Source organism: Haplochromis burtoni, unplaced genomic scaffold (genome assembly GCF_018398535.1).
Source record: "Haplochromis burtoni strain Fernald_Lab_line unplaced genomic scaffold, NCSU_Asbu1 Contig_146, whole genome shotgun sequence".
Classification (NCBI taxonomy): domain Eukaryota; kingdom Metazoa; phylum Chordata; class Actinopteri; order Cichliformes; family Cichlidae; genus Haplochromis; species Haplochromis burtoni.
The window spans coordinates 47,427-71,215 of NW_024582507.1; the positions used below are offsets into that span (position 1 = coordinate 47,427).

General features: G+C 40.3%; 3 protein-coding genes across 5 annotated transcripts in view; 1 reads left to right on the top strand and 2 right to left on the bottom strand.

Moving 5' to 3' along the window:
* Nucleotides 1–9,501, bottom strand: part of LOC102313989 (proline-rich transmembrane protein 3) — a 16,837-nt gene extending 7,336 nt beyond the window's left edge. Inside the window, exons 1-3 of one of the 3 annotated variants that reach the window (XM_005931722.3) lie at nucleotides 8,527–9,501; nucleotides 1,039–1,957; nucleotides 533–835 (exon numbers count right to left, since the gene is read on the bottom strand). In XM_005931722.3, coding sequence (XP_005931784.1) covers nucleotides 533–835; nucleotides 1,039–1,882 — 1,147 coding nt within the window. In that variant the 5' untranslated portion in view covers nucleotides 1,883–1,957; nucleotides 8,527–9,501. The other 2 variants (XM_005931723.3, XM_005931724.2) reach the window with 2 other exon arrangements.
* A 5,379-nt stretch (nucleotides 9,502–14,880) lies between these two features.
* Nucleotides 14,881–18,159, bottom strand: ogg1 (8-oxoguanine DNA glycosylase). Its single transcript, XM_005931726.3, has 7 exons — nucleotides 17,609–18,159; nucleotides 17,150–17,514; nucleotides 16,846–17,025; nucleotides 15,781–15,959; nucleotides 15,544–15,691; nucleotides 15,404–15,453; nucleotides 14,881–15,326 (listed from the first exon to the last, which is right to left on the bottom strand). The coding sequence occupies exons 1-7, from the start codon at nucleotides 17,716–17,718 to the stop codon at nucleotides 15,111–15,113; spliced, it is 1,248 nt and encodes a 415-aa protein (XP_005931788.1). The 5' UTR covers nucleotides 17,719–18,159; the 3' UTR covers nucleotides 14,881–15,110.
* Nucleotides 17,447–23,789, top strand: part of qars1 (glutaminyl-tRNA synthetase 1) — a 14,540-nt gene continuing 8,197 nt past the window's right edge. Inside the window, exons 1-3 of the mRNA XM_014336592.2 lie at nucleotides 17,447–17,529; nucleotides 18,255–18,462; nucleotides 18,810–18,960. Of these exons, the coding sequence (XP_014192078.1) occupies nucleotides 18,352–18,462; nucleotides 18,810–18,960 (262 nt within the window). The 5' untranslated portion in view covers nucleotides 17,447–17,529; nucleotides 18,255–18,351. The remainder of the gene's footprint in view (nucleotides 17,530–18,254; nucleotides 18,463–18,809; nucleotides 18,961–23,789) is intronic.

A 23,789-nucleotide genomic window follows, 5' to 3' on the forward strand; every position in this document is an offset into this window, starting at 1 on the left:
GGAGCCTCTCTGCCTTATCGCTCCTGATACTGACTGTGTGTGTATGGAGTCGGAGTACGCTTGCTGAGTTCATTAGTCCTTTTTAAAAAAATTTGAAGATAAAGTTGGGAGATCGAGGAGGATCGGCGATGCAACAAAGACTTCTTTTTTTTTTTTCTCTCTCTCTTCTTCGTCATCACAACACAACATACTGCACTTCAGCAAACTCATCAGTTTACTGTCTTAACCTCTTGGAGCAACTGAGTAGGGCAAAATAGAAAACTACCCCCCCCCCCCTTTTTTTTTCTCTTATCTCTTTGCCTGGCTGCAATTCTGCCCACCCCCTCTTGAGCTTGCTCTCTCACCTCCCTTGCTGTGTCTACCCACACATTACAACCCCACTTTCCATGGAAACGTGTGTCTACTTTTCCCCTCCTTTGAAGACTTTTTTTTTTTAATTCTTCCAGTAAAAAAGTCCCAGCTGCACAAATAATTCCATTTTGAATTACCAGAGGACACAGGAAACAGAGAACACAAGGCTCTTGTTTCTTACCTATCTTCAGTGACTGCACTGTTGTGCTTGCAGCATGTCTTCCTCGCTGTACTGTTTTGCTGAGCTGAGTTGTTGATTTGGCAGAAAGAAGCACACTGGGTGTAGAAGTATTTGTCACTTGTAGTTTTGTGGTGTTTGAATGCGAGCTGTTCTTGCTTTGGGTAGTAACCGGCTGTGCTCCAGGCTGGAGCTGTTTAGCAATAGAGCCAGTCGCGGTAGATGTTGGTTGGGGTAACATTGCAGCATCAGAGTCCTGCTTTGGAGTAACTCTGTCAGTGGAAGGAGTGTTTGGTCCCAGTTCACCTAGAATTTTCCAGGAAAGGAAACACATCGAGCATTAACCCCATACCTGAACTTAAATTCAGTTACATTTAAGGCTTCAAACAATGGTTAAAAACAAGATAACTGAGATAAACTGATTCAGTAAATGATCCCAATCTTAATACTAACTAGCATAATCATGATTATGATTCTCATGTAACAACCAAGCATTTTCGATTTCTCACCTTTTAATTGCACAGTCTTAAGTGTCTGCTGCGTTACCACAGAGGACAGTGGGGTCATCACTTTCTCACTCGCTACTGTTGTAGAAGTGGTGCTGGTTGTGCTGGTGGTTGTCAACGCAAACAGGTGAGGCTTCACGGTCTGACTGTCCAGTGGTGGAGTTTTTACATCAGAAACTTTAGAGACCGCGGTCTGTGCCTGCGGTCGATACTGTGCCATTTCATCATCAACTGTTGACAGAGGATCGGGTGATTCCTCCTTCACAAACATTACTGTTGGAGCAATACCTGATCCCAACCCTTGTGAATCAACACCCTGCTTCTCTTTAATTGCATCCTCCTTTGGATTCGCTCCTGTCACTGTCTTATCACCTGCAGGCTCAGCCACTTCGGCAGAGTCCAACACAAGTGGAGGTGGAGTTGAGCTTTTTGTAGTGGCAACTCCCTTTCTGAAAGCTCTGCTGAATGCTAAACTGGCTGTGTCAGTTCTGGGCCTAGAGGCAGTTGGTTGGGTTACAATTAGTCCACTGCTAAGGTTCTGTGTGGGAAGGGCAGACTCAAGAGGGCGGTTGAACTGTGTCACCGATGGATGGAGTCTTTCCCTCTGCTCCACTGTATTTGTAGTTGTTAACCTGTCCTGTCCTGTAACTCTGATGGGCACATCACTGCGTCCCCTGGGAGGCAAAGATGGCCAGAAACGAGGAGTCTGCTTGGTTGGTGGAGGTGAAGAATCGCTAGGCAGGTCCAGAGAAGAGAAGGAGGAGGAGTAGCCGATGACGGTCTGAGCATCGGCAAAATCGATGATGGAGGTGAGCAAGACCAGGAGCATGAGGGACATGGGAGCCATGGTCTCCCTCTGAGCGCTGAGCAGTGACTGGTTCCTCTGGAAGTCTGTTTGTCACACCATCCTTTCACTGCGTTTCTGCTGAGAAAAACAGGAATTGTGTTAATTTCGTGAACACATTACACAAGCACAGATATATGAAGCACTGCGAATATGTAGACACACCACACAGGTGCGGGAAAGGTGTTTCAAAACCTACTTATATTGCATCAGATCAATCTAAAAGGTTTAACTTCTGAGTGGCGATTCCAGTATTCTTACTGATTTACCAGCAGAGGTCTGAAGCGCGTCATAACAGGAATTGTGAAGCAAGAATTTTTGGTCATATCTGATTTAAAGATTATGTGCTGTAGCCGTTGTTGTACTGATTCAGAAGGTAGGTCAGTGAAACTCCCACTGTTTTAGGAGCATGACAACAGCAGACACACAGGGTGTGGTAAGGTGTATGGTTACAGAGGACATGGGACACATAAAAGCATAAGTTCAGCTTGTAAGTTATATAACAAGTCACATTAAAACGATCGAGCCAGAAAAGAAAATCAAGTCACAGATGGTTTTACTGCGTGGCAGATGGACTTGTTAACTTTTGTCCTCACTAGCTGTTCCATAAAACTGATACTTCTTTGGGGAGAGTATCAGTTCCTTTCTCCTTAATAATCTTCAGTCCAAGCATCAGGACTCTGCTTTCTTTATTTGCTGTTATGTTTAAGCCGTGGATGCCAGAAGCTGACAGCAGTAACACCGAGTGTGGTGAAGCTCAGGGAGCCCAGTGACACGTAGAAACCCCCAGGCCCTTGAGGATTACACAATCCTACGAGTCATCTTGCCAAACAGCTGGCAGGCACGTCCCCTAAACAAGCTGCTCTTGTCCAAAAAAACCCACCCCTTTTCTTTCTCTCTTACTTATATAAATCTCCCTTCACACCAGTTTCTACCTATGACTCACAGCAGAAGACAACCTCAGGGATGAGAGTCAGGACACTACTGCTGAAACGTTAGGAGGGAAAGTACAGAAAATAGACATCGGTGCCTATGGGGGAATTCATTCTGCTGCTGATGAATCACCTAGGGTCCATTCACAGGCACAATGTTTAGGTCTCAGAGGAATTACTGCAACTCCACACCACGGCTGACGTTCATTTTGTGTTCATGAACATATGCAGTGTGTGAGTAATCTGTGTGAGTGTACGGAAAATGTGTATAAGTATGTGTGAGTCCGCACCATGGGTGAGACAACACACTGTTGATATGTGAGGAAACGTATACTGGTCTTTTGCAAAACACAATTTCTCACATGGGAGCTTCTGAAGGGAAAAAACTGCCAATGAGTATGGTAACATAAGTGCTTATAGATCTCAATCTCCACCCACTCACAGTAGTCTCTGTTTATTTTCTTTCTAGTCTCACCCACCTCTTCTGCTCTGTCTTGTCAGATTTTGGCCAACTCTAATTTACCCCCCTTTTCTTTTCTCTCTTTTTATCCCTTATTTAACCAGAGCTGGTTTAGCAAAGGGGTTACTGAGAGAGTCCTAACAATAGAGCGATGAGTGGGGGGAAAAAAGATGGTAGATGTAAGAATGTGGAGATAGGAAAGTGGTTCAAAAAGAGTTTGGCCAGGAGGGGAGATGGAGATGGAAGCCTGGCGTGATAAGTTAAAGCACGGGTGTCCAAACTTTTTTCCAAGGGTGCCATATTTATTAATGGAAAATTACCCAGGGGCCAACAATTCTTCTTGCCTTTTTGGAAGCATAAATACAATTTATTTTCAATAACACAAAAGCTGTCATTACGGTGATCAGGAGAGTTTAAGCCTTAACAAAAAAAATGTACTTTTCATTCACATATGGAGAGAAAATAACAAAGATCAAGCTGTCGGGAATACCTGTAACTTCAGTGAAGCCGCTGAATATCAGTATCTCAGGTCAATTTTAAACGAGACTTAGATAAAACACATGGTCTGAAAATCGAGGGGCTATAAAAGATCTGACCTAGGGCCGCGATTGGCCCCCGGACCGGACTTTGGACATGCCTCAGTTAAAGGGGTCCGGGACAAGATTAAGACTGAGAAAAGCAGTGAGAGCTGTAAAATTTAGACTAAGATTGAGTGAATGCCGATAGTAAGGATATAAATATCTGAGAAAAAAGAGAGTCACACAGAAACTATGTTTCAGGATTAACGGGTTTGTTATGGAGAGCTGACACGGCCATTTATCCAGGAAGCCATGTGGAGAAACTGATCCTACTTCACCTTTCTTCTGAGGTTAACTGGCAGGTGTGCAATCTCTGGCACAAGAACATGAACAACCTGACTATTACCACATATCGTTTAGTAAATATACCATTATCTTGATCTAAAAGCAAACCAACATGTGTCAGTCTGTGTGTATGAGGGGAAGCAGAACAGAATAATGAGTCTCAAATGGCATTTGGCTTTAGTGGCAAGGGAGTAACATTCTGCTGCTGTATTTGAAACGCTGTCAGCATTAATCTCATCTCCACACATCATCCAAAAGAACACAGTAACACACACACTGAAGCGGCTCTCCAAAAATGTTCTCCTTCACTGGATTTGAGCAGCGTGACTAGGAATTTCCACTGAACTAATACGAGTGGAGTAAATTTAAGCAGAAAGACACCTCCTCGAAGCCTACGGACAAGCACATACTCCACAAAGCCTAGATCAGTGCGATCATCGATTCCGGGCTAGTGTGAATACTGCATCCTCTTAGCCCATTTTTAACACACAGTCAACACACATACACAAATAAGACAGTGCATCTCTCTGTGACTGTCCATGGAGGGAAGGCAGACGTGTGCATGGTCTGAGTATTTTTATCGTGTTCAGCCCCCGGGGGCCACAGACAGAACACATCACTCTGTATTTCATCTGCACTGTGTTGAGCATGGTGTGTAGATGTCGTCACACTTTCCTGCACAATGTGTGCTTTGTCCAGAGCAGGAAATGCCCATGGATTATATATCCAATAGTACAGCAGCATGCAACAATCTGAAGATTACTGTAAACTGCTTGCCCACACTATAGACCTGCAGGTTATACAATCATATGATTCAGTACTACAACAGCTGTTACTAATCAGTTACTAACCATTGCAATTGTGATGTCACGTCTACAGTAATGTATTACAATGCAAGGCAAGCTACTGCTTAAAGTTTGTGTAGGGAACCGGGCGGGGGCTTTGATCATTAAAGTCTTTGGAGAATCCCCCTCTTTCTTGCTTATGTTCTCTCTCACTTGCTGCCAGATTGAAGACAGTCTGGCAGAGCAACATTCCCACTGATTTGAGTGGACATTTCAGTGTAAGTCTGTGAACAGAAGGATTTGTGTCTTTCAGTCTAATGTGCACTTGTCAGGTATCACACTTCAATACTTCTTAATGCAACGTGTTCATCGGGACAGAGTATAGATAACTGTCCAGTGCTGAAAGTGAGCACTCAAACACCAAGGTCTGATTTGCACTTGTGTTTACTTGAATTTTTCCAAATCAAATCACATTTTTTTTATTTATTTAGAGTAGATTGTTTTAGGTGATAGTCTTTCATGCTGGCTCGTACTTCTTCTGAAAAGATTTGTAAAGAAAAAAAAAAGTTTTTGTTCTCAGTAACTGATACCTTCAAGCAACCAGGCTGTTTGTTGGGTCATCTCTGAACCCAAATAAGTCTAAAAGGGAAAATAAGTCAAATTTAATGATAAGCCATCCATTAGTTGGCAAGATATTTCAGATACAACCTCCCTGTGGCGCTAGTGGAAAAAAATGTAATGAGCTTACTGCCACTGCCATTCGTATGGCTTAAAATCAAACATAGTCTCAATCTGTTTATATGTGAAGATACGATCACTTGTGCTACATCTATGTCGGTATAGGTAGGCCTCTCAACTATAGACAAAGATCTCTGATATCTTAGTTGACCTGTAACATTCAGTGTTGATGTGAGCGTCTTGTGAAGAAGGCTTACTTATCAGTGAAGCGTTCATCCTCAGAGAAGAACTCAGCCAAGAAGGAACACTTTTGTTATGATTCGTTCTGGAAAAACCCTCTTCTTCTTCTTTCAGCTGCTCCCTTCAGGGGTCGAATCATCTCCCTCCATCTTACCCTATCCTCAGCATCCTCTGCTGTCACATCAGTCTTCTGCATGTCCTCCTTCACTACCTCCATGAACCTCCTCTGAGGTCTTCCTCTTTTCCCCCTGTCCGGTAGCAAAGTATTAAACATCCATTATCCAATATAGCCACTATCCCTCCTCTGCATATACCCAAACCATCTCAGATTTGCTTGGTAACTGGCCACTCCCAATGAAAATCTCATGGGAAGAAAACTTTAAAAAAATTTAACTTGTAGAAAGAAAGAAAGAAAGAGGCTGAATGAATAACCAAAGACTGGTGTGTCACTGTGTAACTGCTCACACATCAGCATACTCTACAGATGTATAACTTGTTTGTACTGCATATTGGTGGGTGGAGAAGTAGGACTGTGAAGCAGTGTGTGTGAATTAGTGTGTATGTGAGACAGAGAGAGAAAAAGTCAGAGGGGGGAAATGAAAGAGGGAGTAAGTGTGGTTACGTTGGTATGCAACAAGTGGGGGAGGTCGCTGGTTTGACCGTTAAAAAATTCCTCACCTTGAAACAACATATGGATTACAAACAACTCTCAACTTGCCACCACATAAAATGTATTTATTAAAAAGTCCCTAAACTGATCGTTTTAAACTATTTTTGATACATTTAAAGCCATGACCAAACTCTTTACATACATTATAGACTAACACCATCCATTTATCTCTTGATGCAAACCACAGCCTGTTAAAGATGCTTCTCTTGGGGAGAGGGGGGGTCTAAACTACAGCAGAGTAACCGACCACACACCATAGACATGCTATATGAGGAGGAGAGGGTCCTGAACCAATCGCCTATGTCTTTGATCCCCAGTTGAAGCGGATGTCCCGCTTAAAATTGCTGAGCCCCACAACATCTTTGAGTCATGTTACGCCTTCACACGAGCCACAGATCAAAGGCTGAAGGTCAGGCATAAAGGCTAAGGCCCCAAACCGCACTCCACACATACAAAGAGACACATCTAGATACACAAAAATAAAACACAGATTGCCAATATTAATATTTGAGAGGTGATAATGGTGAAAAAGTCAACCAGATTGGACAAATATTCACAGCTTGGGAGGAACCTTAATTTCAAATTAGCACTCACACGTTAAACACTAAACACGCCCTGAAAGATAGCGAGTCTGATGACAGACTAAGATCACTGCCAAACCGTGTCAAGCCGCAAAACACTTTCAGGAAAATCAACTGCAGGCATCGCAAGTCATAAACTCTTGGCCTTTTACTGAACCGCGGCTTTACTTAAACCCCAGACACTCACACTGTTACATGCATGCAATAAAACTGTGTTGCGTGGCAAATTACTGAGTTTTGCAAGCAGGCTGTGTGCAAAATAATGTAAGCAGCTATCATCTGCATGGACATTTTTGATTTATAGTTACAAAACATTTATTGCATCTTTTATCTTCCCACAGATAATAAAGACCCAAATAAGAGATGTGGGCAGATCAGCTTCTGGGATGAATGCTTCACTAATATCTTAAGCTATGCCTTATTTTCTAAAAGGCTGACAGTTCAGGGCTGTATAATTATGGGATGTTTTAACTGTCCTGCTTGTTTAAAGTTCTCTGGTCGAATATGAGTGACTACTTGTAGTTATAGCGCACCTTTTATGGGCTTTATTGTCTTTATGGAGCTTCTTTGGAAAAGGATAGGCCTTTTTTCCCCCTCTGTGTGTTGGTTCCTTTTTGAAAATTAGTTCTGTTGCATTTCTTTCTGCTCGACTACATCCACCAGCACTCTGGAGCAGCTCATTGAAAGACGCACTCCACTTCTTCCTCCTCACCTTCCACTTAAATCCCGATGAGGCATGGGTGTGAATCCAGACCATCTAAACTAGGGCCGCAGCGCTTTTGCGCATATGGCTTTGTTGGACGAGCCTGCTATCCTGTGTAAACACACTTAAAAACACATGTCGAGCACCTGGCAGCAAGGGACAAATAAAGAGATAACAGGGCCCACTCCACTTGTTGCTGTGTCACCAAAGAAAACAGCCTTTTTGCATGCTTACTGCCTATTGAGCCTAAACAATTTCCTTTTACGTTTGAGTGATTTTAAATGAATTATGTCCCAATTATTATTATTATTGTTATTACGGGGTGATTTAAGACCAGCTGTATATATTTCATGTTGTTAGTTATGATGAGCAGTAGTAACGACGTCACGTTGCCGTCCTGACTGCGGGGACACGCGGTCGCGAATGGCTTTAATTGGCAAAATTCACCCAAACTGCCGCTTTTTCTTACACGATGTGAGATGGGGGTGATAAGGCAGTACTCCCTCTAACTTCGCACATAAAGTTCAGCACCGCAGAGGAAACCAGGTACAGGTAGAGGGCAAAGATTAACGTGCAGCGTATGCTCGCCTGTAAACCCGAGCCAACGGCTGACATCGCGGCACAGGTAGAGACAGCGTCACGCATATCACTGCGCAAAGACGTCTAGCCGCATAGCAGTCAACCAATAACTGTTACCGTGAGGGTTTGTCCGTTACAAGCAACAAACAAACATACCTGCGGGTCTGCGAGGCTCCGAGTCGATGGCGTCCGCTGCGGCAGGGCTATCAGGACTAGGACATCCTGAAGTGAAAGCAAAGGTGTCGTCCGGGTCTACCTCGCACGCAGGATAACAACCGCCGGCGGTGGAGGTTCAAACCGCTCCTCTACGGGCACAAAGAGAGGTTGCCTTTCAGCAGCGTTGTATCGTTGCCAGCTTTCTAGCCACGAGCGACTGAGGAGATGTACGCCCCCTCCGACTGCTCCATCTCTCTCCAGATCGCTCCCTCCCTCTCATTTTTTCCTCTCTCAAAAGCGGATAAACGCGACTGCCTACCTGCCAACCTTCCGCTTGGCACGCCTGTTACGCAATAGCAATAGGACGCGCAGCTGAACCTGAGCTCCTTGTCACCCCGTCTACCTTTACAAAGCAGCGTGTTTAGACGATGCCCAGTGGAAATATGACGACACTGCCACTGACATCATCACACAGCTTGCTGTAGTATCCAGGTTCTGGGGTTTTTCCTTGGATTATAGCTGAAAATTGGCTGTTATGAGTTAAACCTAGCCGATAAAGTGGCCGGGAAGAGGAGTGGAAACAAATTCATATTTGCGTGGACAGGTGAGGATACACCTGACATTTCTCTGTGCAGTACGGACTGTCAGTTCGGTGCTTGAAACTCTAGCCTCCAGCTCCTCTTCACTGCCCTCCAACCGGGCTTTTGTAGAGGGGAGGAAGCCAGCCTGAGCCAAGCTGATACAGTTTCCTCGTGCTGCACCCTGGCTCAGTGCCTTTCCTTCACCCACCCCTCGCCTGATTGTCTCTCTCTCTCTTGCACAAACAAAACATTTTCTAGTTTGGACATGCTGTTGAGGCTGCAGCTTTGCGGTGACTGAGACCAAACACAGACATAAATTGACAAGTTTACTGCAGACATTAATCCTGCTTAGGAGCAGGTCTCATTCCCAATCACCTGTGTATTTGTCACTTTCGCTATATTGTCTGGACAGTACATCTGAGTCCTAAAATATCCTGTGCAGCTCAGAGGATTGTTCCTAATGCCATTACATTATTACTGAGCAAGCAGGAGACACGTAAGGGTTGGACAGGTGGCGCACACACATTTCTGCATTGTTATCACATTATTGTACACTACCTGGATTATATCTAATCCAGGTAGGGAATGAGTAACCTAACCCTGCATACTTTAAAGCACCAACCAAATATAGAAGATTAGGCAATGGGTGTCAGCCTGATTAGAATATAAGTACAGCAGGTATTTTTTGCGTCTCACGAGTACTATATAGCCTGAATTGAGTGTTGTCAATGTAAGTAAGGGATTAAATTCACACGTTTATTATAATTTGTGGCCAATATAATATATTCTTATTGGGTCTGTCACCTTCTCTATTATTTACTTCACTTCCTACCAGACATGGGGACCCAGGGGTGTTTCCAGAATTTTTTACAATCAGGTGGCACTAGGGAGTCCAAACAAACAGGTCGGGAATTAAAAATAACAAATAAAACTTGAAAAAATATAAAAAGCAAACAAAAGCAGTTGGAAACTGGCTGAAAATTAGATTTTAATGTGCACAGACCACCTGCCTCCATAAAAACGCATTAGGAGACACAGCTACCCTGTAATAGAGCTAATAAAATATAGTGTGGTTACAAGAGTAAATGTGTGTCATTTTACTACTAGAAGTAAAAGTAAATAACAGTGTCTTACACATTCTTTGTTTACAGCTTTCAAAGTAAGGAATTAGGGAATTATAGTGGACCAAACCACTGCAAAGTATATGAGTGGGAGTCCATCTCTGGAGCTTATCCCAGCTGTCATGGAAGGCAGGCAGGGTACACCCCGCAAAATTTGCCAGTTTGTCACTTTAACTGCATGTAATAATTATTCATCATTACATAATCACATATTTACACAATGAACCTCTTTGGCCATGCTATAATTTCCACCCTTGGTTACACAGCAGGGGTGCGATCAAATTCTGGGGTGGCGCATAAAAAAATACATTTTTTAAAAAACAGTTTTCTCTAAAATATTTTCATACCAATTTTATGTCATTACAGGTATTATAAGGAGTTTACTTATTGTTGATTATTTAAAAAGAAATTCAAATTGAAATTCAGGTACATTTGTATTCATATTTTTCTTTCAACATGACATATGAGTTTTTCATGTTTCTTGCTACTTTCATGCCGTATTTTTCTGGCTCATTTTTCTGGCTGTGGTATTCCTGTTAGCAAAGATGTATTTCTATCATTGTGATGTTGCGTATGTCAACAAATAAAAAAAAAAATGCCTAGATGCTTTCGCTTTCTCTCGTCTGAACTTTGAACGGGCGGGACCTCAGGGGTGTTCATAAGAGGTCGGTTTCTCACATAATCATGTTGAGTTTAAACTGAAAGTTTCTTCTTCTTCTTTTTTAAAGGCATGCCCCAACAAGAAGTGTCTTTTCAACGGTTCTCCCCATTAGACATTAACCCACAGCATTCACAAGCATTTAATAGCAGCTGACACAGAAGACTTGCCAGGTGTGGTCGTGGTTGTCATCTTCACCTGAATTGTCTAAACATGAAGATTTTATTTGCTTAAGACATACCTCTACGTTTGCTTTTATACAAGTATCACATTACTGATTTTCCTCACAAAGACGAGAATCACTCTGAAAAAACATGTTCTCATTTTCAGTTAAATAATTATAATTTCCCTTGACGGAGAAAGAAATGACCCAAATTGCATGACTATGCTTACATCCACAACATCTGTTCCTTTAAAACAAGCAAACCATGTAGATTACATGTATATGGAGCTGGAAGCCATTAAATCATATGAGAGATTTTGAGTGGGCATTAAATACAATCAGAGGAGGGTTGTATTTAAACCTCACTAATTTAACTTGCCTTTAATGGCAAACAGTAAACCACACATAAAGCTCCTGCTACCCCACACCCATAAATACTGTGGGTCATATTTCTATACCACCTTTGTACAGGAATGTGGTGAATACGTTCCACTTAGTCATTTGAATTGATACTGGTAGGGGTGCTGAAATATAACCCTGAAGCAGACAACCTGTTTCTTCCTCCCAATTTATAAGGGATTAAACCTTAATCGCAGCAAGCCAAGCATAGATCCCATCAGATGGTAGAAAGTATTAATTTTCTCCACAAAATAAGCCTTTTTCTTTAAGAACAGCCAACACCTTCATATGCTAACGTCCATCCACACACTCATGAGTTAGAAAAGCTTAAGATCTAAAACACTGCTGCTCAAAGTCTTTCTCTCTGTGGCTTCCCTTCACCCATAAGATTGTCTAGGCTCTAGAGAATAATCTCCCCATCTCTGGGCCCCCAAAACAGACTTCCATGTGGGGACTGCTATCCTGTCCATCACAGCTGCATCCAACAGCATTAGATTACACCACATCTAGTAAATCAACACAGTTCTCTTTAAATTTGATCCAGTTTAGCTAGTCTGTCAGATACTGTTATATAATACTGCCTGTTACTAATCAGAAATAATAACATCCATCACTTTTACTGGGAGACAGAAAATGTGGAGGTAAAGCACACAGAGACCACTTTTGAGCTCACAAAGAGGAGAAACAGAATCAGAGCTCAAATAAAAATAGTTCTTCAGACAGAGTATTTCAAAGTTTTTCTTTGGACATTAGCTGCTTTTTCACCTTTTTTGGTTTTCGCTTTTGTTTTGTACCTGAATATTTTCAGAGGAATGTTTTGTAGTTGTTAAACCACTTAACACTGACCTGTGAATCATTAAAGCACAGAAAACTCAACTGGAATGAATCAGTGTTGTGTCTACAAATAACAGAAAACCTAGCAAACAGGGAAAAAAGTTTCTTCAATTTGTTACTAACAATCTGCTACAAAAACACATCATTTGTTGCAAATTTTCTCTCACCAAATCTGCAAAAAATGCCACTGGCATAAAATTTCCAAAGATTTCCAAACACATTTATAGCTGATGATATCTGAAAGTCATTTCCTTAAGAATGAGGGAAAAAAGACAAATATACACCAAAGCTCAAATGTCCTGCAAAGCAGACACTGAAGAGCTTGTCTCTAAGTAAAACAGTGCAGTGTTTGCTAACGTGAATCGTCCAGCATCAACTCAGACAAACATAAAAGTGTGCCAGTACGGTACGACGATGTTTCCATCCACCTCACAAAGATGCACTGAAATCTTCAACACAGTCACGTTCCTTTGGCCAAAAATGTGTGTCCATTAAACATAGTGAGTAACGAAGGCTTCGGGAAAATGGTCATTATACTGGACAAAAGATTTATTGTCCCTCCAAGCAGTTGTTTTTCCAAAGTGGAAAAACCTGCATGGTACACAAAATGTTGCAGAACTAGTCCTGAAGACTACTTAAAGAAATGACAGCGAGTTCAGTTAGAATTATACTAACCCTGTTTTTGTCTTATATACTAAATTTCCACATTTGCTCATTTCTGTAAATCACTCCAATCATTTTCCTAACAAAATATAATGAAATGAGGGGTGGCTTGAGACTTTTCACAGCACTGCTACGCACATTTTTTTTAATATTCTTAATAGTATATGTGTACTTGAAATGTCTATATTCAAATGACATATTTTTTTATACTGTGGTTAATCATTTCCTGCTGTAAGATTAGTTTTGATTTATAACCATCTGGACAAAACCTGCAAAATTAAATAAAATCACAGGTGAATTAGGTCTATGTATACAATTATGGTATAAACTACTAACTATACAAGTGTGCCAAAGCTTCTGTACTGGATCGGATTAAAATCTATGAATGTACCTATATGAGAGAAAATTCAGTAGTATAATTATAATTCATCACTATCATGCATTAATCTGGGAATCTGATATGACAACGGGTTTCCCAAACTTCTCTGTAGATCAGGTGCGATAAAAACAAGCTACTATATGCAGCTTATGATCTGTTTCAGGAAATTGAGTTAGGCCTTCCTCATTTACTTGAGCTCTAAATGTGGGGCCCTCTGGTGCTTCTGAAAAGTAATGACCTTCTTATTACAGAAAGTAGGCACATGGAGATGTCCTTTTAACTGAACAATACCCCAAGGACAGAACACAAGCTGAGACCCATCTCTTACATAATACACAGGCCACTGTTGTGTTGTTCTAGCCTTTGTGTGTCAACTGAATATCCTGCCCCTACCTCCAGCATACTTTCACCCATCTCCCCTTTGTGCTCTTTTATTAATTTTTGCTTCTCTCGGCTCTATTTTTATTCTGTCTTTCTTCTTCAGTGTGACTCTGCCCTAAAGCTGGGGCCCAGCTTCTGCCCAGCTCAACCGGAATGGGAACGAAAGCTGACTCACATATTCATTAACTCACATGGCTGCACTCTCGTCCACAAATAAAACACTTCTATGGATGTACGCGCACACACGCACGTGCGCGCACATATGCCAAAACTGGACATACTTGTATATGATGCACCTACACGCTTAAGCGTACATATGAGAAATAATTTCTGGAGCTTCACACTAAAGTACACAGCTGCGTATAATCTCAAGAAACAAGAATAATGCATAGTCATTGCTGTAAAGGGACAGTGAAGTCAGGCAGCCCAAGAGACATTAACATGCCGTCACTAGACACAGTCACAGTCACCCCAAGCACTGACAGCAGATAACTGCAATCCCTGCTATAAAAAGACCAGCTGACACAGTCAGCCAGTGCCTATACATAACATACAGACCCTACAGCCCTTCACAGCAGCCCGTTCTAATGGCATTTCATGATCTAACAGACAGAAATATTATTTTGGTGTAAGGAATGCATTTTAAAGAAACACAGCACCACTTTGCCATGCTGTGACCTTTTCCAGCGTGCACGCAATTGCCGTGACGCATTAGTACTTATTGTAACAAGAGCCAGGCGGCCTGAGAGAAAGTATTCACCCAGGAAGAAAGTGCAATTTGTTCTCAGATTATAAAACACTGTCTAAAACTGAATTCCCCACCATATAATTTCTTGGAGAGCACCATCTTCCATTGTGTACTGCCATCTAGGGGCCCTCTTCTGACAACGTTTTAGCAAAACTAAATGCCAATATGCTCATGATGACTTCAGTATTTTCAGAATTGAACCATGAAGCAAAAGCCAGAAAATTCAAACTTCTGATGAAATTTTGAAAAATATATAAATTAAGTATGAATTTGCATATATTAGTTTTAATTTGTATCATATTTCTATATCCAGCATGTTTTTTGGTAAATTATTGCCTAAAAATGTAGTGTGAAATTTATTCACACTTGTATGTATGATGGCTGTGATTCTGCTGGTATCAACATTTTACAGAGAACAAAAAGAGTGTGAGGTACTTATTTTTTATTGTAAAAAAAAATCATTAGTGTGCTCTGTTTGTTACAGTGAAGTGATGCTACAACACAATTATATAAAAACCCGAGAAAGAGAAAATGATCCATTTCTCTCTCAACATTTCATTTCACGTCACATGATGCTGAACATGCACAGTGTGTGCAAATGTGTGGTTTTGTAGCCTGATTTGAATCTCAGGCTACAAAGCCGGTAATGCGTTTACCTCACATTACCGGCTCTTTCTTAACAGAAATCTTTGCTTTCTTGTGACATGCTGGCTTGGCTTTCAAGTTCCCCACGGTTCCTGTACATTCAGTTTTTACTTTAGTCTTTTTGCATGGCATTTTTTCCTCTTCACCATCTTCATCTTTCACTGGTTGCTTTAGATGTGCCATCTCTTTGAGGCTTTGGAACTTCTTGAGGTCTGAACAAAACAAAACCTGAAGCAAGAGAGACACTCTGTGGTTACAGGGGACCTGCTATAAGAGACAGACAGTTTGCAGAAATTGACACTCACAGACTGCGCCCAGCCAGCGTAGGGTCCCCACAGCTTTCGAAAAAAATCTCCTGTGTAGAAATATTAAATTGAACATTTTATTACCAGTATTTAAAACCAGGGCTTAAACCATACCATTAAACAGGTATGTGAATACTGACCAATATCTCTGTTTAGTTTCTCTGTGATACTCTTCTGTCCATTGTTGGCAGCGTATTTATAGTCACGTTTAGCAATCTGCCACACATGTGTGTCAACAGGTACAGCCTCTGGCTTATCCAGGGACATCAGACATACACAGTCTGCCACCTAAAATATGACACAAAGCCTTGATTGTATGTTAGCAGTTAACATCACATTTTTTTTGCCTTTTCTACCCCCAAAAATATCTGCTGTACCTTTGTACCAACGCCAGGAAGAGTGCGAAGAGCATCACGGGCCTCTAGATATGGGATGCTGCGTAAACCTTCAAGCCACTGGGGCCCATGGTTGTCCAGAATCTGCTTCGCACTCTGCTGGATAAACCGAGCCCTGTATCCAAAACCAAGATCCCTAAGACGTGCCTCTATGCTGCTGTCTGATAAGAACAGTAAATGAAACAACATACAACATAGTTGTGGTCAGAAGTTTTCACAAACTCATCATGGGCATGAATATCGTGGTAATTTGGGGCTTTTAAAGATTTCTTTGAACTGTTCTTTTTACAGATGTGGAAACACTATTTACTTTTCTATTACTATAAGGCCTGGAAGAATACCCAAACTGTCACCCTCGGATGAGAAGAAATTGGCTAGGACATTCAGAAATTTGCAGCTCACATGGACAAACCAACTGCTATCTGCAGGAAAGGTTTTATAGTCAGTTGAGATGAGGATTGAGCTTTTTGGCCACAATGACAGTAGCTATGTTTGAACGAGTAAAGGTGAGATTTTCATACCTAAAAACACTGTACCAGCTGTCAAGCGTGGTGGTGGCAGCATGATGCTCTGGGTCTGTTTTGCAGCAAATGATACTGGTAAATTGCACAAAGTGGATGGACTAATATGGAGGAGGACTACCTCCAAATTCTTCAACTTCATCTCAAATCAACAGCTGAAACTTGAACACAGTTAAATTCAAACTTGTCCACCTGATTCTTGTTTTTAAAGTCGGTAAAGATGTACACTGGGTGCTGGTTTAGTGAGCAGGTGACCATAAGTCATATGGCCAGAAATCAGCAGCCCGACCTGAGGCCCTTTGCTTTATGTCTTCCTTTCTCTCTCCACTTTCCTATCTGTTTCTACTATCATTAAAGGCAAATGCCAACAAAATTAATATAAAAAAAGATGAGTCAGTTAATGTTAATAAAAAAAACTAGTGGGATGAATATCTTCAGACTCTCAGTATCGTCTTCATCTGACAGTAAAGGTTTTGATAAGATTACAAACATAGATTTAAGTTCTGTGGCAAAACTTTTCAAGCACCTGCAAGCGCAGACAGGGAAGGAAAGTCGTGGTATGAGGTCTGATCAAGCTGGCACAGGGGTGAGCCCAGAGCCTGACACAGTCTGTCCACCATGCCCTGAATCCGAGAGATGTGGTTGTTGGAAGTGCAAATGAAGGAAAACAGGCATTCTGTGGGGTCCTGGCGCAACATTCGCACACCTGCAGGAAAACCCCCCCACAAAAAAGTATTTATGAAATTTGATAAAACATAGCAGTAACACCTTACTGTGTAATAAGTGATATGTAGTAGCAAGGCTGTGCAAACACAAACTCACACACTGACCTTTGAAGACCTCTGCAATGTGTTTGAAGTGACAATCTGCTGCTCCCCACTCCTTGTGCAGGTCCCCCATCCTCACATCCAGCTGGAAGTAATCTCTCAGCATCTCTTCGTCCAGCTCTCTATTCTGTACTGAAGAAACAGCCAAAGGCTCATCTTCTTCCTTCTCTGGAGCACATTTGAATCTCTTCTCTGCTGTATTTTTGTCCAAGACAGAAACACCAACTCTTCTCTTCCTGTCACTTCCCTCCTTCTGCTTGTCCTGGTTGTTGTACACGTGGTACCAAAGAGTCTCATCTGTTTGGGTCAGAGTCCAAACACGCCCTCCCATCACACCGGTCCAGTGTCCTTCTGTTGTTTCCCTCCATCTGCGGGAATGAGATGTGAGTTAATTCGAAGACTCTAAACCGCTTCAACTTGCATTTGATGTTTAAAGGCTGGACGTGATTTTGACCATCTTACCGGAAGGATTGTCCACACGCAAGAGTGAGATCGAGACGCAATTCGGACTTCGAACAAGACATAGACCTCCACATTTTTGATCCAGATGACAGCACCGCATGTTTGGCCATAATTCTGCTGTTTACAGTTTCTGTTTAGTGATTAATAACAAACTTTACAGTAAAGTCTTTTTAAACGCATAGTAGTGTAATCCGGCGTGTATGGTAGGTTACAATAATAAATACAGAAGTATTTTCCAGGAAGCTACGCGGCATTCCAGTAAATAACTTTCACGGAGATGTTTTGGCATAGATTATGATGGACGACAAAGACCTTACACTGAGTCGGAAAGGCGCAATTATTTTATATGAAAAGTTGTGAAAAGTATAAATTTTCCGTAATAATTGTTTAAAATATTATCTAGTATAGATAACAAGTAATGATCCTCAAAAATTCATATTGTCAGGAATTACTAAAATCTGATGCAACATCACCCAGATTCCGGTAACCCGTCCCTCACTGGTGTCAACACAAATCCTGATTGGTTCTTACGATCGTAGTAGGCGGTAATCTTAGTAAATCTCCTTCACGATTGGTCAGTGAGATCCAAACCCGCAGAATTCTATTGGCTAATATTCTTTGTACTTCACGTTTTTTTACTTTCCAGAGGAAGTGGTCTCTGGTCTCTCTTTAGGAAGCAAAGTCGTGTGTGGCGGTGGTGTGTCTGTGCTGTTCCGATTTTAACCGGTGAATTCGGCGGGATAATGGCAGATACGCTGACACTTTTCACGTCCATTGGACTCAGCGAGCAGAAAGCGAAAGAAACGCTGAAGAATGACTCGCTGAGTTCTTCCCTGAAGGAGGCAATTACTCAGGTTGGTCCTAACGCTTATGGTTTAACTCAACTACCTGAATGCACAGCTGTGAGAACGACTGACACTTGACTGTACAGCTCAGCTGTATACAAACTTCTCATTTATTTATGCTACCCTAGTTATCGTTTTAGATAGACCTACCCTGACCTTCTTGTAACTTTTGTGTACATTACGCCATAGTTACACTTTTACTTTCATATTTCTTTAGTTGGTAGTAAACCATCCATTATTTTATCTTTATTAGGCCCCCAGGGTCAAGATAAGGAAAGTAGTGATTATTAGCAATTTCCTTATTTGTCTTTAACAAATTCTTAATAATTCTTAAATTTCCTCTCTGTTTTCAATAGGCCCAACGTGTCCATGGGGCCTCAGGAGTGGACAAAGCCATGGGTACATTGCTGTACAGTATGGCATCTCGCCTTAAAGACACCAAACGCCTGGCATTTCTTTCAGAAAGTATAGCTCAGCGTAAGATCTGCACAGAACTACAGCTTGCAGGTAAATTATCAAAGTTTTGGAAGTCAAGCAAAAGTGAAAGTGAATGTCTACAAGATACTAGTGAGACCTGCTGTTTGGAAGTTATGGTACTCACAAAGATAACAAGAGGTCGAGCTGGGGGTGGCAAACTTCAAGATGATGTGATAATTTGGTTTAGAAATAAGTATATCAGAAGAGCAGGTCAGGTTGAGTGTGCAGTGAGCAGAGGAGCTGCCAGGAACAGAGATGATCCATAGATGTAGTGAAGGAGGACATCCAGAGGGTTGGTGTGATAGAAGAGGATGCTAGGGATCGGGTGAGATGGAAGTAGATGACCCCTAAAGAGAGCGACTGAAAGAAGGTCTGTTGTGGACCCAGTTTTAACCAGCAAAGTTTTCCAAAAATATTTTAAACATAATTTGTGCTCCAATTATATTATGATCTGAGTCGAATTACTGCAAATTTTTTTCACAAATTCTTTTTAAGCACAATATTTGTGAAATAAATATAAAGTGCTCAGGAAAAAATACTCTGAAAGCAACAAGGAATACTAATGTCGATGATGGACCAAATCAAAGAACTAAAAAACCCAATTAAGGAGAAAGACAAGACAATCCAGTTTTTGGAAAGGAAGGTGGACGATCTAGAACAGCAGGCTCGACTTGAGGAAGTGATTATTACGGGTCTGGAAACTAAACACAGGAGTTATGCGAGAGTCACCGAGTCTGGGACCGGTGCAAAAAGAGGAGAAGACAAGCCCTCGACGGAGGAGCTACAGTCGTTGGAACGGGAGGTTGTGGAATTCTTTTCGAATAAAAAACTTCCCCTGCATAGTAATAATATATCTGCATGCTATACCCTTCCTAGGAGGCACACTAATGCTCCTCCAGCAATTGTAGTGAGATTTGTAAACTGTAAACACAAAGTTGACTTGCTGAGGCGGTCCAGCCTTTTGAGAGGAAGCGGAGTATATTTGAATGAACATCTTACAAAAAGAAATGCAGATATTGCTAGACAAGCTCGCATATTACGGAAGGAGACAAAGATTCAAGCAACCTGGACCAGGAACTGTAAAGTGATGATTAAACTTAATGGAACACCAGTAGAAGCCAAGGTTATAACGATTAAGGATCTTGGGGAATTGGACATTTATACGAGATAACATTACCAAGATAGGCAGACGGTTACGACCAATCATGGCTATGAGCTTAAAAACAATTAGTTCATCCTTTACAAGAACAGATGCTACTTCGGGTGGAAAAGGACAAAAGGAAGTTGTAAATTGGACATGGAAGAAGATAAGATCAACGGACTTTAAAATATGTCGATAAATAAATGTGCGATTGTTAAGGATCCCTTTCTTTTTTGAGGTCAAATAGTTATTCTTAGAATAATTATGCATAATGCTCGATGACTCAGATCATAAACCATATGATTTTGAAGCAGGTATTGACCCTGAAAGGAATGTGCTTAATACAATTAATGTCACATGTAAAGATTATACAGAGGAGCAATTCAGGGATAAGGTTGAAATAGCTAATACATTTTCATTAATTCATATTAATTGCAGAAGTCTTTATAGAAGTTTTGCTTCGATTGAAGATTTTCTGTATAGTTTGAGAGGCAAGTTCCAAATAATTTCTCTGTCTGAAACATGGGGTTGGGGTTGTCATTTTTGTATTAAAGGGTACGATTTATACTTTGTAAATAGAACTAAGAAGAAGGCAAGTCCTTCTTTTGACCCATTTTGCCAAAGGAAAGGAAGTTGCCTAATAATTATGCACACCTGATATAGGGTGTTGATGTCATTAGACCACACCCCTTCTCATTACAGAGATGCACATCACCTAATATGCTTAATTGGTAGTAGGCTTTCGAGCCTATACAGCTTGGAGTAAGACAACATGCATGAAGAGGATGATGTGGACAAAATACTCATTTGCCTAATAATTCTGCACTCCCTGTGTGTGTTGTGTGTGTGTGTGTGTGTGTGTGTGTGTGTGTGTGTGTGTGTGTGTGTGTGTGTAGTGTGGGTGTGTGTGTGTGATGTGTGTGTGTGTCTGTGGGATTAAACTATATACAGGGGTGCACATAAGTGGTCTGCAGGTGCACATTCGCTGTCAAAGTAAAAGACGCGCACCAGATAAGAAGTTGCAACGCCAGTTTGCGTACATAAGATTTTCTGGAGGAGGACAGACATTTGATTAGAACTCTTAAAGATGTCGAAGAAGCAAGCTCCTTTAAGCAATTAAAGGAGCTTGCATGGTGGGAATCTCTCACTCCATTAGTTCTCTTTGGTGGTCCTCCACCTCCAAAGAAATGCCAGAAAGAGTCCGAACCGCAAAAGAAGTGCGTATACTCAGAAAAGTGGTTGCAGGAGGTGATATAAATACTTATAAAAATAAGTTGGTATTAATATTGAGGAAAGCCAAGAAAGACTATTATAATAAACTTTTTCAGGAAAACGAGAATAATATTAAGGGCATTTGGAATATTTTTAAAGAAGTATTGGGTAACAAGAACACACCCTCAGATCGGCCTATTTATTTCACTAAGAATAATCAAGTTGTCGATGACAAGATTGAAGTAGCAAACGAATTCAGTTCCTTTTTTGTAAATGTTGGACCTACTTTAGCAAATTTATTTAGAAAAAATGACGACCCAGACTATGAGGAAGTCTGGAAAGGAGAAAGTAGAGTGGTTAATTCCTTATTCTTAGCTGATATTACCATAAAAGAAATAGTAGCAATTGTAGAAAACTTAAAAAATAAAAAATCTACTGACTGTGATGGTATAGACATGATTATAATTAAAAAGACTTTAGACTGTATAAGTATTCCTCTTTGCTTTATTTTTAATCTCTCGTTACAATCAGGAGTATTTCCTGATCGTAAGTGGCAAAAGTGATACCCTTATATAAATCAGGAGATAAGCATAGTTTTAACAACTATAGGCCAGTGTCTCTTTTGTCACAGTTTTCAAAAGTGCTTGAAAAACTTTTTGCGCAAAGACTTGATAGTTTTATTTTTTTTAAAAATCAACTAATAAATGAAAATCCATTTGGATTTCGTAAAAATAGATCAACGGCATTAGCATCATTGACGATATTTCATCTGCAACCCATAATAATAAATACACAGCTGGGGTATTCGTTGATTTAAAAAGAGCTTTTGACACGTTACAACATTCTATTTTGATTTCTAAGTTGTATAATTATGGTGTGAGATCAGTGGCATTGAATTGGTTAAGGATTTATTTAGAAAATATGTACATTATCTCGGCAATACCTCTGAAAGATTGAAGATTGTATGTGGCGTTCCTCAAGGTTCTGTTTTGGGACCTAAGCTTTTTAATTTATATATTAATGATATCTGTGATGTATCAAAAAGGTTAAATTTTATTTTATTTGCAGATGACACAAATTGTTATTGCTCTGGAGAGAATTTGAAAGATTTGGTTGAAATTATGATTTCTGAGATGTTAAGATTAAAAAAATGGTTTGATATAAATAAATTATCTTTGAATCTGACAAAAACGAAATTCATGTTATTTGGCAATTGTGTAAAGGAGGAAGAAGTCATTATGTCCATTAATGGAGAATTGATTGAAAGAGTTACTGAATTTTGCTTTTTGGGTGTAATAGTAGATGAAAATTTGACATGGAAATCACATATTGAGTATATTAGAAAGGAAGATGGTTAAAAACATTTATATTTTGGGAAATGTAAGAGATTTATTAGACTACAAAACAATGCGCATTTTATATTTTTAACTTTTTTTCTTATACTTTAGTTACTGTGTCAAAGTTTGGGGAAATACATATGAGAATACTATAAAACCTCTAAACTTATTACAGAAGAAAGCACTACGAATGATTCATAACGTTAAATATAGAGAACATACAAATAAATTCTTTATAAAATCAAAATTATTAAAATTAGGAGATTTAGTGAAACTACGGACACTATTAATTATGTTTAAGGCTAAAAATAATATTTTGCCTTTTAAGTTACAAAGAGTATTTTTAATGTGTTCGGGGGGAGAAGACAGCAGAAGGAAATTTTATTTTAAGCAGCTAGGACTACACAAAGATTAATGAGTCCAACGGTTAGGGGTATATGACTCTGTATAAATTTACATTGTTTGAAAAAGTGTTACATGTCTAAAACGATAACTCAATATGAAGAATGTGAATGAAATTGGAGTTAATTGAAAAAGGATCCATTATTTTTTTGCCTCATTTATTTTATTTACTTATCTTTTCTCCTTGTTACTATGTGGAGTGGTATATTCTGATTGTAAATTGGTTGTTTGGTTTGAGATCCTTAATTAGAAAATAATGACATCCCACAGCTCAGTTACATCATCATTATATCCTTATTGCTTCTCGTCTTTGTGATGCGTTCATGGTGCACATGTAAAGTTGCAGTTGCAGTATTTTAATATCTAGAAAGCAACTGAGGAGGAGCAAGCATAAACATCATAACATTTTTGTTTGTTTGTCTGTTTTTAAGTGGCATGTAATTTGAAATGTAACTCTTCAAGCTGCTCAAATATCAGCAAACACACAAACATTGTGATTTCGCCTATTTAAATGATTATTTTAAGGTGATGAATGGATTAGGTTCACTCACCAAATTTTATGTTTTGTACTAGTTTTATAGTATCTAGGTGTTGGTAAATCAGCAATATACCCTATGAAACTTGAGAAAAAAATTACCAGAAGTAGTGAATGCCAGATTATCAGCACAGGTCAGCTGATCATAGTGTCACAAAACGAGTTATGTGTTTGATTCCAAAGGCATTCTTTCTCCGTGCTGCACCGATACACTCAGTCGCGGGGTTCCTCA